This window comes from Poeciliopsis prolifica, unplaced genomic scaffold (assembly GCF_027474105.1).
Source record: "Poeciliopsis prolifica strain line A6 unplaced genomic scaffold, Auburn_PproV2 SCAFFOLD023, whole genome shotgun sequence".
Lineage (NCBI taxonomy): Eukaryota > Metazoa > Chordata > Actinopteri > Cyprinodontiformes > Poeciliidae > Poeciliopsis > Poeciliopsis prolifica.
Window position 1 is genome coordinate 3,509,692 of NW_026562398.1, and position 13,599 is coordinate 3,523,290.

Consider the following 13,599-nt stretch of genomic DNA (forward strand, 5'->3'; position numbering starts at 1 on the left):
TTCATTATAGGCTTTGTTCAGTGGGGAATATTTAATTTTAATATGCCTAGTATTTATGTTTCTTCTGCAACCTTTCACAGAGTTGGAGAACAGAGCGAAAGGGATTTCTGACTATTTATTTTTGCACAATTTGTCTTTATCATCCACATGTTTTTCTTGGGGTTTAGCACCCTGGGTAGCAACATGTTTGAGCTGATGTAATGGTCAGCACAGGTAAATGAAACATGCACTATAATGCTTCTGCTAAAGTAGCATTTCTGAACTTGACCAAATGCACTACATTGCCTGATCTCTGTCATAGACCTGTTCCTCGATGTGTTTAATGTCCTTTCTCTGTAGTTTTTGTGTGCGTTTGGCATAGCGCATCCAGTCAGGAGCCGACAGTAATCCTGAGCCAGCAGGCCACAGGATTTAGAAATAAACTAAAAAAATAACTGAAGATTTAAAGAGTAAATATGGAATAAACTGAATAAAAGTGGTGATTACCTGAATGTGAGTTTTAATTGTTATACTTTAGCTCCCATTAGCTTAAACTGTGTCTCACCGGCCAAAAAGCCAATACATTTAAAATGGCTTCCTGAGAATGCCAAGCTGTGCAACACTTAATCTCAATAAAAGTCAAAAAAATCTGCACTAAAATATTATAATGAGGGCTCAAGGGAGAGTGTTGTCCTAAACTGACTTGACTCCAGTACAGAAATAGGTGCATTTTCTTTCACCTATTAATATTACTTTAATATGTCCTCCTGTGTGATGACGATCTGCAACATTTTTCACACCTGCAGCTTTTGTTCTAAAAATGTTTGGCTGCTTTTTTGTTTTGTTTTTCTCTCGGCTCCATGGTCGCCGTGTTCTCCAGTGTCTGCTGAGTGCTCTGTGGCATTGAGAGGTAAACGCAGGAACTGTGTTTATGTCAGACTGAGACTGTAAAAGTGGAGTGGTCAGGAAGAAGAGTAGATGTCAAAAAGCAATGTTAGACAGAAGGATTGCTTTGTACTGTCGGGTTTACATGAAGAGAACAAGGTTTTTATAGAATATATCTCCTAATCTTACAGAAGTACAGATGAACTCATCAATTAAGGAGGAAACAACTTTCCTGTCCAAGGCACTTCCTTGTCATCATTAAATCCAGGAGAAAAAAATAAAGTTTGAACTGATTGGTGTACTGCCTGTGAAGTAGCTGCTGCATTCATCGCCCGCAGCTGCCTTCTAGTTCAGTCCTGTGTGGAGTTAAGACCTCCCTGCCTCTGCACCCATCAAGTCCAGCTCAAGGCTGAATGAAGGCTTTTAAATACCCAAGATGCTTTCTGAGCTTCCCCTTTTTCCTGACTTCACGCTTCTCTTTTGATTCCCCTTTTTCTTCCCCTTTACTTTAGTTTTTCTCCTTCTTCCTCTCAGTTGAAAAAACGCCTGGCAGGTTTCAGTCCTGCCACTTTCTCCGACTCTCCTCGTCTCTCATTCTGTGTCGTCAGTCATGAAAATCTGATTGGATTTATAGATATAGATATAGATTGTAAGCTTGGCAGCTCATATTTATACTCCCCTCTGTGTTGCGGCCCAAGGCCTTTAATAGGGTTAAACTACAGTAAGTTATATTTATGTTCATATGTCTATCAGTCAAACTCGATATGGAGATTTAAGACTTCCATTCCATGAAGCAATGTGTAACATTACGAAAAAAGAAGCAGGAGGAACAAAAAATTTGATGCTTTACTTCAACACCAAGTTATTACATTCATAGCCTGGTTTTCTAAATGAAGAAAATAAGATTTTCAATTTTGCTCATCTAAGCGAAACCTTTCCCAAATGATAAACAGTGCAGGAACAACTAACGTCATATACTCAGACTACATCTGGCATGCTTAACAGTTTGTTTTGACTAAATCTAAGAGCCTTCAAGGCCTTTTAAAGTGCCATCTCTTGAACGCTCCTAAAACGTATCAGGCTCACTAGTCTTTCGGCACATATTTAGGTTTACACCTCCTAATTAGTTGGTGATCATCAGAATGAGCCGCATAAATAACTCATACACATTATGTTCTTCATTACAGCGAATGTCCATTTCAGGACAGAACCTGTGATTATCTCCAGGCCTTTTAAATAATAGCACTGCAGAATCAGAGCCTATCGATTTAGAATCGCGGAGACGCTGCCTCTGCTGCTGAAGAAGCTGCCCTGTTATTTGCTGACTGCTTGAGGCAGAAAGGCAGCTCATAAGAACGTGTCGCAGAGCTGAACACGGTGGAAAATGACACGCTGTTGAAGTGGAAATGTCTTCCCATGCGTAGGTTCATGAACCCCGCATTGTGGCATTAATTGTAACTGTCTCATCGCAGCATTTCCCCTTTGTGAGGGATGACTATAACTGAAGTCATTTTGAGACAGGCTAAACAGCACAATAAACATTTATTGTATGTGGCAGCAGACAGCATTTGGTAAATAAATGAGCAGTTATTGTGGGGATAAAATACTGCTGCCCCCTCCCCCCAAAAAAAAGGAATAAAGAAAATGGCTTCTGCTGAACATAACATTCCACCAGCTGTAGGAAATCCATCTTTATTGGGCTTTTTATTTACAGCTGTTTGTATTGTAAAATTTTGATGCCACCAGATGGGAAATCACAACTTCACAATTATTTAATAGGCCTATAGAACCAAAAGCCCACTTCAGTAATGAGTCTGAACTCCTGGGAACGCTGTCTTTGAGGTTCCCAGCTTCTGTTTCGTCACCATATTCCCCAACAGTTAATTACAGGCTCAGTTCGGGACTCTGAGGCTGGATCTGAGGAAATGCATGCTTCTGATCAAGGAGCGCATGGTTTTTCCTTTCGGCTTAGAATAAGTTTCTTTGACCGAAAGTCAGATGGGAGAACATTTTCGCAGTGTGCCTTTCACTTCATGAAGCCATGCGCAGAGTGTGTGGTGTGTATGCACACTATTTAGCCTCTATGCAGCTATGCAATGTCATAATATTTTTAGAAATTTTGACGCAGTGCAAGGTAAGCAGGGATCAGCTGTATTGATTACCCTTTTATGTGCATCAGAATTAACTCATTTCCAATTTTGATTTCAATAAAAAAAAAAAAAAATGTACTGTTTCTGTGCCAGATCTGCTGACTGATACCTTTGCACAATGATATAATTGTCGGTACTTTTTAGCATGCCTGCAAACTGTAGCTTTAGAATAAGGATGTAAAAGATCACATGTCAGTAAAATTTGACAAGGACTGCTGAACTTATTTCTGAACTGAACTGTTCAGTGAGATTGATGACAGGAAAACGAATCACAAAGATTGAATCAAAACAGTGTTAAAGGTTTCACATTTAAACAGACCAGCTCTTTGCAGTTTTTCTGGTCATATTTTTCTACTTCAGCTATTTTTCTTGTTTCAGTTAAATTGTACATAGCATAATCATGTCACATTTTACTGGAAAATGTTTTTTAAATTATTTAACATATTGTTAATATATGATATCACATAATCTGTTCTAATGGGGCTGTGTCTGCTTTTTATCTCCAACTTGGTGCACTTAACAATAGCAGACCACATGAATAAAAATGTGGTAAAAACAGTCATAAATAACTAAAACATTTAATATTCAGAAATCTAATCAATGCACAGTTTGGATGTTTCATGGGAACTGCTGAAATGATCTTGATTTACACTTCTCCCTTAAAACAATGTTTCCTAACATGTTTCTATTTATAAACTGTATTTCAGTTTGTTCTGTTCCATCCGGTTTAAAGGTGAAACTGTCAGCATGAAAGTACGTGATTACCTTCAGTCATAATAACCAATTTGTCCTTTTACACACTATTATGGTTTCAGCGAGCAGCCTGCTATCTGTGTTGCCTTCAACCCCCCACCCGAATCAGATATCAGGCAGGAAGCCGTCTCTCTGAATTGCAATGTCATTATCAAGACAACTGCTCTTGTAAAATATTAATTTCAATTTATCTTTTAGCTGATGGGGTGGAAAAGAAAACTTTTCAATCTAAAAACTGCATGCATAATAAAGCAATTTGATTCTAAAATCAGAATCAATCACAAAGGTGGGAGTTTGTGTTTCATTCGAGGTTAAGAAAGGCTTGCAAGTCCACAACAATCATATTGGTTCAGCAGTAAGTACCCAGATAGGTGTGTGTCATGTTCATGTGATGTTAGTGGGATTCAGAAAGCCCAAGAGTGAAACAACATGAAGCAGATGTTTCACACTATAGCAACGACGTGTCATGCTTTTTTTCTCTCTCTCCCAGCTTTACTGCCTCCATATTACCCCGTGCCACTTCGGTTGGATAATTAGATCAAGTGATAGATTAGTGATACTGTAACTCCCTCACAGCTTATCCTTTCATCAGTTCCACGCACCAGTGATATTAGGCAAAAGAGCCTCAAAGCGTATCAGATCTGTCTGCCAGTCTGATAATAGAAATTTGCTGTTCCAAAGCTGCTCAGATGTAAAGAGAGCGTCACACAGATCAGCTAATAGAGCACGGTGTGTCACACTTTTCTCTAGTTTCCTAGAGATCGGAGAGCACCCACGACCGATCTCAGCTGATTTTTCAAGGAATCTGAACATGTGCAACAACTTATTGACAAGAGGCTTGACCTGGATATATATTGGTGTTTGAATTTGTGCTGTATCTTTAGATGAAGGTGTACCAAAAAAAACCCCAAAAAACAATTGATTCAGATAGTTATGTTCTAGATTAGTATTTATCAAACTTTTCAGCTACAACTCCCTAGAATACAGAATAGCAGCAACATGTATTTGTATCTGATGGAACCTACAAGCATCTCCACTAAATCAAGTAAATCAACAACCGATTTAATGCTTTTATCTAATGAGAGACTTGAGAATTGATTTTAACTTGAATTAAAAGAAATAAAACTTGACTGGGAATTGCCTGTGACAGTCTGATGACACGGCATATAAAAATGTGGACAAATCTCAACGTAAAATGTGAAAATGAGAGGCTGAAGGAGAAAAGAAAATAAGTTTTCCTCTAATAGATGAGGTAGTGAATTTATATTACTTGGTCATTTAAACTGAAACAAATAATGTCAGTGTTATTAATTTGACTGAAATGCCTGAGAGTTATTCCATAATTACTTACCAATGTTGAAAAGCTGTCCTCCTAAGATAGGCTTTGTTCCGTGATCAACAGGCCAACCATTTGGAAATCTAAATCTTATTTTCTGTTCATTACAATAAAACTAAATAGAAAACAAAATACTCTCAGTCAGAAAATCATCAACAAAAAGGATGCTCTTTGATGCCATCTGATTTTTTTCTTTCTAAAATTTTATGCATTTAAAAATGGTATGTGTGTACATTTGTGCATGTGAGGTGGTGAGTGGCTTATTACAGATACCAGTTCCTCTACTGATATCAGTTTTTCTACTGAAGTCTAAATCTTTGTGATGGCAGCAAAGAGACTCAGCTGCTGGCTGGGGGGGTCACGCTCTTGTCTCTGTGTCACATTCAGACAGAGAGAGACAGCGCTTTGTTTGGCCTGCCAATGAAAAGCTCGTCTGTCTTCTACTTCTGATCTTCTCAGGCTTGAGGCCAAGCAGGGAACAGAAGGAGCCTTTGCACAGCAGCAGAACCCTCCGCCAGTGAGGCGCAGAGAGACCGTGCAGAGCCGTAACATGGAAAACAGCAGGGGAACTAAACCTCTCGTCTCTCATGCCCAGAGCAGGGCGGAGAGGTCTCCTTATCTAAACGCGGGGGGAGGCGTTTAAACGCTGTTACTGGGGAGGCTAGAAAAATATTTATATGGAACAAAAAAACTTTATGGGTGTGTTTTAATCAGAGGAAGTTGCTTATAACTAAACACAGCAAAGCTGAAATAACAAAAGTGGCGATAGGTTGTTATATTTTTATTTTTTTGTGTGTAAATGCAGTTAAAATATTAGAGACCAAATATATGTAACTGTAGTCTAATCTTGTGATACATAAACACTCCAATTAGGTTAGCAGCAGCAGTGGTTGAGAGAGAGAGAGATAGAGAGAGGCAGGCTTCCTCTGGCAGAGTAGATCATGCACTGCCATCTTGTGGTTTGTAGCATCTATCGCCCAGGAAATGATTAGCTCTCGCCACCTCTCTCTTTTGAAGATGTTTGAATTAGGAGGAAGCCTCATGAGAGGAGGCCAAATCTCTGCAGAGCTGCATGTCTTAGAAAACAAACAAAAAAAAAGTCTCTCTATTTGGTTTTCACTGTTAGAAGATTTTTCTGAAGCGCTGTGGCTCCCACATAAGAGTGTGTGCATATCGAAGCTTCCTTGGGTTCATACACAAAATAACGGCACAGACAGGTTGAAGGTCTGTTATTGCAGAGTGGTGAATCAGTCTGTTAGAGGGCAAACACAAAACATGATGTTTCTGACCTTCAGTACTTGTGTTATCTGTGTTTATGTCAGCCAGATCAACTCCCAATATCACTAAACTAGGCGAGCAAAGGTTAAGAAACCTTGAATGGTTCGCTTATTATTTTGGGAAATCAACACGCTGTTGGTATTGCCTGATTACTGACTACATGTATAATGAAGTGTAGTTTGTTTGGGGGGCGGGTTTTAGATAAAAATACAAGATTCAAAAGCTCTAATGTCCAGTTGAATTTAAAAATCACAAACGTGACTTTATTTAATCATAGTTTTAGATTTAAATGGGACATAATTTGGAGGAGGAAGGAAAAGAGGCAAGCCTTATAACTTCTACGAATGAAATCCGAAAAATAGTGTTTTTATATCTGGCTCTTCTGAGTCAAGACTTTGTAAAAATCAACTTCGACTGTATTTCCAGTTTTTTGGTTTAGAGACTTATATTGTTGCCTGTTCTTTGTAAATTAGTTTAGTCTTAGTCAGGTTGGATAAAGAATGTCGGTCAACATCAGTTTTTAAAGGATGTTTCCAATAGTATAAATCAACCACAGATTTCCAATATTGCTTTTTGACTGGATGTTTGGGTTGATGCACTGCTTGAAAATGAACTGCCATCCCCATCTTATCTTTGACCTGTCAGGTGAGTTCCACAGTGACATTTCTTGCTTTTTATCATAACCCCCCCTAAAAATGGCAATTTTCCTTCTACTTCAGAAAAATGCACTACCTCAGGTTGATCATCACATCACCTCCTAATAGTAGCCCTTGAGGTTTGTGGTTGTAACATGACAACCTGTGAATACTTTTTAAGGCCCTGTAGTTGTTTAAATGGCCAAAACAATTTCAAATTCTTTGCATAAAAATATGCTTTGATGGTTTATAAGCCATTGTCAGAGTTTGCCGTTTTTAATCCTTGTAGGCTTGACTCAAAGGTTAATTGTCTCAGCTCAAGTGCGAGGACATGAGTCACCGTTGTTAAAGATCTAATAAGGCCGTCTGGTGTCTCACTCCTTTTTTCTTACTTTTTTTTATTAATCTGATCTGAGCATCCTCAGTTTTACAACTCATTAGTGTTTCTTATGACCGTAAAACACTGACTAGTCATAAATGTCAGGAAATCTGAATAATTTACTCAGTTTTTACAATGTTCTCAAATAAACGGAAGCTAAAAATTTGACTAATACTTCAAAAAGGGGTTGGTATTGTCATTAAAAAAATACATAATGTTTAGGTTTACTTAAATGGTTGTATTGTGAAAAGGGAACAGAGAATCCATTTGTGTGAAGAAGTTTTTAATAAGGGAAGAGAGCAAGGTTAAAGGTAAAGATTGGTGTGTGCTGGGTTTAGGTTTTACCATTTTCATCAAGAGCTTTCAGATGATCTCATGAAATCCGTGGAGAGAGAGAGAGAGATTCAAAGGCCACGGTTAGTACTTTGCTTCCTTTCCTCTGATTTCGGTAAAAGCTTTAATTATTTGAAGCACAGATTTTTCTTTATCAGTCAGGTTCTAACGTTCTCACTCAGAAGCTGACAGGTCAGCTTTGCAGGACCAAGCTCTTTGATCACCAAGTTCTCCTTGGCTGATGTGCTACAAAACAATCTGAACACACATTTTTAAAGTTTCTTTTGAAGCTTGGGAATTAAAACATTTTCTTTTGTTATTTCTTCAGTTTAAAATTGCTTATGATTTTAAAAGATATTTGAATTTTGTGGGAAAACTTCAGACCACTGTGAGAAATAAATACTTCAAACTGCACAAATAAATTATGGAAACTGGAAATATACTAATAATTCAAGTTATTAGGGAGATTTTTCTATTTATGTTCTAATAAGAATGAGTAAGCTGCGCATGCCATGGGTTTGTGATTTGGATAGCATGCCGTCTGTGCAGTCCTGAACAGATTCCTGCAGCTAGAGTTAAGCAGCTCACATCAAACTGTTCACCAAGGCCAGCTGGATCAAAAAGGGGCCATATGGTGAGAGAGGACAGCGGGGAGGTTGGGAGAAGAACACTAACATGTGCAATATTTGTACATCTAAAAGCCCACAAAGCAGCTTCCAAGAAGTTCGACCCTCTGTCAGTTTTTTTAAAAGGGTCCCTTTAACTTTTTGTACATTTGCAGTTTAGGTTTACATTCAGGCCTGCGAGGGATCCAATGCCAAGGGAGATTAAATATCAACCGTGGAGTAGTTTGGAGCTGCCTCGGGGTCGCTTCGTACTACAGTGTGGGCAGGTGCCAAATCCCACTGGAAAATGAAGTCAGCATTTCCATAAAGCTCATCAACAGAGGGAAGCATGAGGTGCTCTAAAATTTCCTGGTAGATGGCTGCATTGGGTTTGGACTTTATAAAGCACACTGGACCAACATCAGGAGATAACATGGCTCTTCGAATCACTGATTGCAAAAAGCATCTCACAATGGACCCCAAGCAGCTTGGACTCCATACCTCTCAACTCTACCACCAGATTTTTGGGTCGTCATTTCTAAAAGAAATGCAAAGTTTTCCTGAAAATTTCGATTTCTAAGCAACAGTCCCGTCTTTTTCCTCCTCTGCCCAGGTAAGACACTTCTGACATTGTCTCTGGTTCATTATGGATATAGCAGAAGCAGTGTGACATTTGCAGCCCCTGGATATGTCAGTGTGGTGAAAAGGATTGGACAACAAACTCTTTGATGGACTTTGCTGCACAATTCCCCCAATGCAGCACAGCACAGCACAGTCTTCAACAGTACTTCTTCCTACCACGCAACTATTCATTAATACATGTAGATACAGCACCGGGTTAAATGGTAAGCTTTTGACGGTGTGCCCTTTTGTAGCTTATCCTCCAATCTGCTGGACAAATATCAAGTCAGACGATCTTGATAGTCCCCATGATCGTATAGGCCACTACATGGCCATAACTTAACATTGTAAATTTTTTTGTAATTTACTGTTAGCTAAAAACTATAATTATCACAATTAACTCAAAAAAGTTTGAAATGTATCACTATGCCTCAAAAAATAGATTTGTATAACAATTATTGAAATAAGTTTTAAATGGGTTTTTCTTCCGTAAAGACTGCGTCACACTGTTCCTTTTTCTTTTGTTGAGTTAAACCAAACCTCAGTGAACACACATTGACAGACATAAAATAGTATTTTGATACCAGCTAGATGATTCCCTTAGAGCTGTATCCTTGTATTTCTATTAGTTATCAGCATACAGCTAAGGTCCAGAGATGGTGTATCTCACAGGTCCTATATCCGCTCTTTGCTGGATCTTACAGACATGACTTTCTGTTGTAGTTGAGCTGTCGTCTCCACTGCTCTAAGAAGCCATTGTTCACACACACCAGCATGTAGTACACACATTGTGCAGCAGTGAGGGCACGCAAATTGGCCTGGAAGTGAAGTTACATGTCCAGCTTTGGTGGAATTGTACTTGACATTTCGAGGAAATTCCCCACAAATTAACTGTCTAGAAGTGACATGAGAGGAGCTGCATTACAAGAGTTAAGCGGTTCAAAGTGCAAAGCTCTGTAAGTCGGAAGCCCCAGCATTCAGAATATCGAGTGAAATAAAAGGTAGAGGCTGTTTCAGATGTAGTGTAGCGCTGGTGCTTGTTCACACATCATGCAGGGCGTCCTATCGCATGCACAGACTCACGCAGCACTTCATGATCAGTATGTCTGACGGCGGAAAGGGCTCTCATCCTTGATGATTACAGACTGAAGCAATTACACAGTGGATGTAATCACGATTAGATGATGTGCATACACCATTACTACGCCAGACAGGTTCATTAACAAAAAAGACAGAGGTCTGATGTTATTATTCTCTTTGACCTTAAAGATCAAGATATCAACAGCAATGTATCAAGTGCATCGCTCTGGAGACGGGAGGCCATCCGCCTGGGATGTCTGTTCCATGATTGTGTGTAGGTGTGTGTTTCTTTGTTTGCTTTTTATGAACTTTTCTTGTATTTTCATTAACCTTCTGAAGACAAATAGGCCTTATAGGGACTAAGGCCTGGTCCTAATGCTGCAGACTCTTTTATATTTACTACATGGGGTTAGAGTTACATACTTCTATACTGAAATTAATCAGAATCAAACAGAGCCCTAATATGAGTAGAAATACAAACTTGTGTGTGCATGTATGCACGTAGGAGACTGTTTTTCTTTTCACCCTCTCCCATCCCTGACAACTGTCCCGCTTTAGTTGCTGTTACCTGGTGAGAGCTTGAACATTATCATCTGCATTATTTAGCAGAAGCTCAGCACACTGTGGCTGCTGTATGTATTTTGCAGCATCAGTTCTGACTCATTTTGCAGCCAAAATGTCATTTTTCAGTTCATAATCAAAGAACTGAAATAAAATGTCCATTTTCTGGATCTTAGCAGAGCTTGTCAGATATTCAGTTGTTTAGTCCTCCACATTGAGCCAATGTTTTTCAAATCATTGAGATGTAAGAAATCCTTCTCTGAATGCTGAGCTCAGGTGCTTTTCTTGTTCTGTTGTTACCAATCAAAAATCGAAAGGATTCTTCATAAAATGATGAATATTATGTAGCTCACTGATCATGCTCTTCTTCAGGTTGCTGACATCAACAAAATGTCTTAAGTCAGAGGCTTCTTCAGATTCGCTGTAATACTGACTGCTACAGCAGATCCTTTCTGCCCACAGCCAACAACGTCTAAAACGACTCTTTGGAGAATCTTGAAGTTCTAACAACATCTGGGATTAATAACATACTTTTCAATTGTCCTGAATTGCCAAGAATGATTATTAGCACAAAGAAATAACCAATCAAACTAAAAGTGTATTATTATTATTATTTGTGTTGAATTTAGCTTGCAACAGGTTTTGTGCTTCTCCTGACTTTATTTTTAACAGCCCAATATACTGAAAATAGCTCACTTTGTGTTTTCTTATTTCTAAAATTAGATTTACCTTACTAACAGCCTCCACTCCAAGAAGTATTTTTGTTACTATGATATGGTTGTGCATTTGTATCGCGTGTTCACTGACTGGAAATAGATTCTTTGGTCATTTCTCTTGGTCAGAGCTGATCGCCCCGGTCCATAGCGGATTTTTCGGTGCATACTTTATTTGATTTACGTTTCCCCCTAAGTAACTTAGTGTGTATAAAGAAAGCATACCCAGTAGGTATCTCTAGCTTTTTGGATCATAATGAGAATGTGTTTTTAAGGACTCTGCAGAGAAAAATCATTGATTCCAGTGGAGAGAGGGATGCTGCGGTGGGGCTCAGTGTGTGAGGAGAAAAGAAATTGGAGAAGAAAGGGAGAGAAAACAAAAAATGGGAAGGAGGGGAAATAGGAGGCATGATAATGAGCCCTACCTCTGACACATCCTCTTGTTTCTATGGAGACCTTGCAGCCAATCAAATGGCCCCATCTGAGGACCGTACTACTGAGAGTAGATGAGAGGGTGCAGAGACGTATCCGCAGATGCTTCCCAGTATCTTGGAGATGCACAGTAATCCCAGTGAACCTCCCAGCAGCCTCCCTGCAGGTTTGCCCTCTTTTCATTTATTTATGTGTGGCAGTCTTCACACTCCTACCTGTGAAGAATTACCAATCATGCCTTAGAACAGAGGCTGCACACCACACGGCTCATTTACCTCCCGGGCTCCACATCCCCTCCCATCTCCTCCTCCTTTCTTGCTGGTCCTCCACACCCCTCTGCACCTCCCCATCGTCCGTCAGCCTCTTGGATGCTCCTCATTACATCACGCACGCACTGCTCTGTGGCAGCCCATGTTTGTGACTGGGAAGGAGAGTGAGAGTCTGAGTGAGTGAGCCTGTGTGCACACGCCGTCCCACCATCACGTCCCGTTCACCAGAAGACAGGATGGACAAGCCAAGTGTGTGGCGCGCTGTGGTGAGCAGCACGGACCCCCGGAGGACACGAGACCCCGGGTCCCACCCGAGCAGACCGGGCTCGGCCATGGGCTACAGGCTCTACGACATGTGAGTAAAGCCTGATGGTTGTGAACATGGTCGGACAGGTAGACGGGCAGGCGGGCAGGCTCGCCTGCCTGGGCAGCGCTGGTGCGGCTCCCATTCACAGGCAGAGCAGTCAAGTGGGTGGCAGAGGAAAGCACTGTGTCTACCCACTCTACAGTCCATGCTGAGTCACCTACGGCTCTCAGACCTTGCTGTGTCTCTCCTGTTCCCTTCCTATACTCTTTGTAAACAACGTCTATGTTCCAGGGAGGGGTGGTACGGTGCAGTGTGCTTTTGTTTGGATGGCAGTCTCCAATAACACCAAGATGTATGAATGCCATGTGTGTTCATGTAACATGATAACACCTCAGGGTTGTTTTGTGTTTGAGGAGCTGCCGTTGTAGCTGTGATCACAGCGGAGTCATGTGAGAGATGCTTTTAGAGCCTCGGGGAAACATGACTCATTTCTGCATGATGCTGTGACAGCCCGTACTGGGCACATGAGTCCCTTTCAGCCTCTGCTGTATTTTTGTGGGAGTGATTGTGGTCCTGTGCGTGATTGGTACAATCTCAGTGTGTGTGCGCGCACGCGCGTGTGTGTGTGTTGCACAGCTCGTAAGTCAGCTTGTGCGCATGTGTGCAAAATGCGGCTGGGTCTTTCATTTTATTTTAGGATGGATCCTACACATAGTCGGTGTGTTGCAAGGTTTACAATTCTTCCAAAGTAAACCATCTAGGAATCCAGCGAGGACAAAAGGTTGACAAAATGTCATGTTTGTTTTATTACCGTTGGGCAGTTGTGTAACAATTCTTCAAACCGACTTCTGTTGCCTTGTGCACCGTACAATCAGCTGAATAAGGTCTTTCGACTATATTCCTCTGCAGAGATACAATTAAATAAGCAATTTATTTGTGAGCATGTGCGCATATATTTTGCACATGCATTTTACAAGTTGATGGGTAATGTTAAATGACCCTGTCATGGCATGATAGGTGGGGATCAGTCACCTTAATGAATGTGAGACCTTCACTGGTCTCCATGTAGCCTTCTGTAAGCAAACTGCTGGTGCTGCTCTTTTAGTGTCCTAAATCTCTGCCTTGCATCTTTTTTTTGTATGCACCAGGCATACATGCTTTAATATTTAGCTCATATTATCAAATTTTCGTAGTTTAACTATGTGAGGAAGAATTTACTAGATTCCCAAATCTGATAAGCTTTTGGAGCTGCACAAAATGCAGATGGACATATGTTTCTGCAA

The 13,599-nt window shown here is 40.3% G+C and overlaps 1 protein-coding gene across 4 annotated transcripts in view; it reads left to right on the forward strand.

Moving 5' to 3' along the window:
• LOC129370430 (IQ motif and SEC7 domain-containing protein 1-like) overlaps positions 1-13,599 on the forward strand; it is a 116,310-nt gene that overhangs the window by 41,137 nt on the left and 61,574 nt on the right. The window contains exon 1 of one of the 4 annotated variants that reach the window (XM_055046420.1): positions 11,753-12,364. The exons of the other annotated variants lie outside the window; for them this stretch is intronic. Within the exon in view, the coding sequence (XP_054902395.1) occupies positions 12,246-12,364 (119 nt within the window). The 5' untranslated portion in view covers positions 11,753-12,245. Of the gene's footprint in view, positions 1-11,752; positions 12,365-13,599 lie in introns of those variants that run through there. 4 annotated transcript variants of the gene reach the window in all.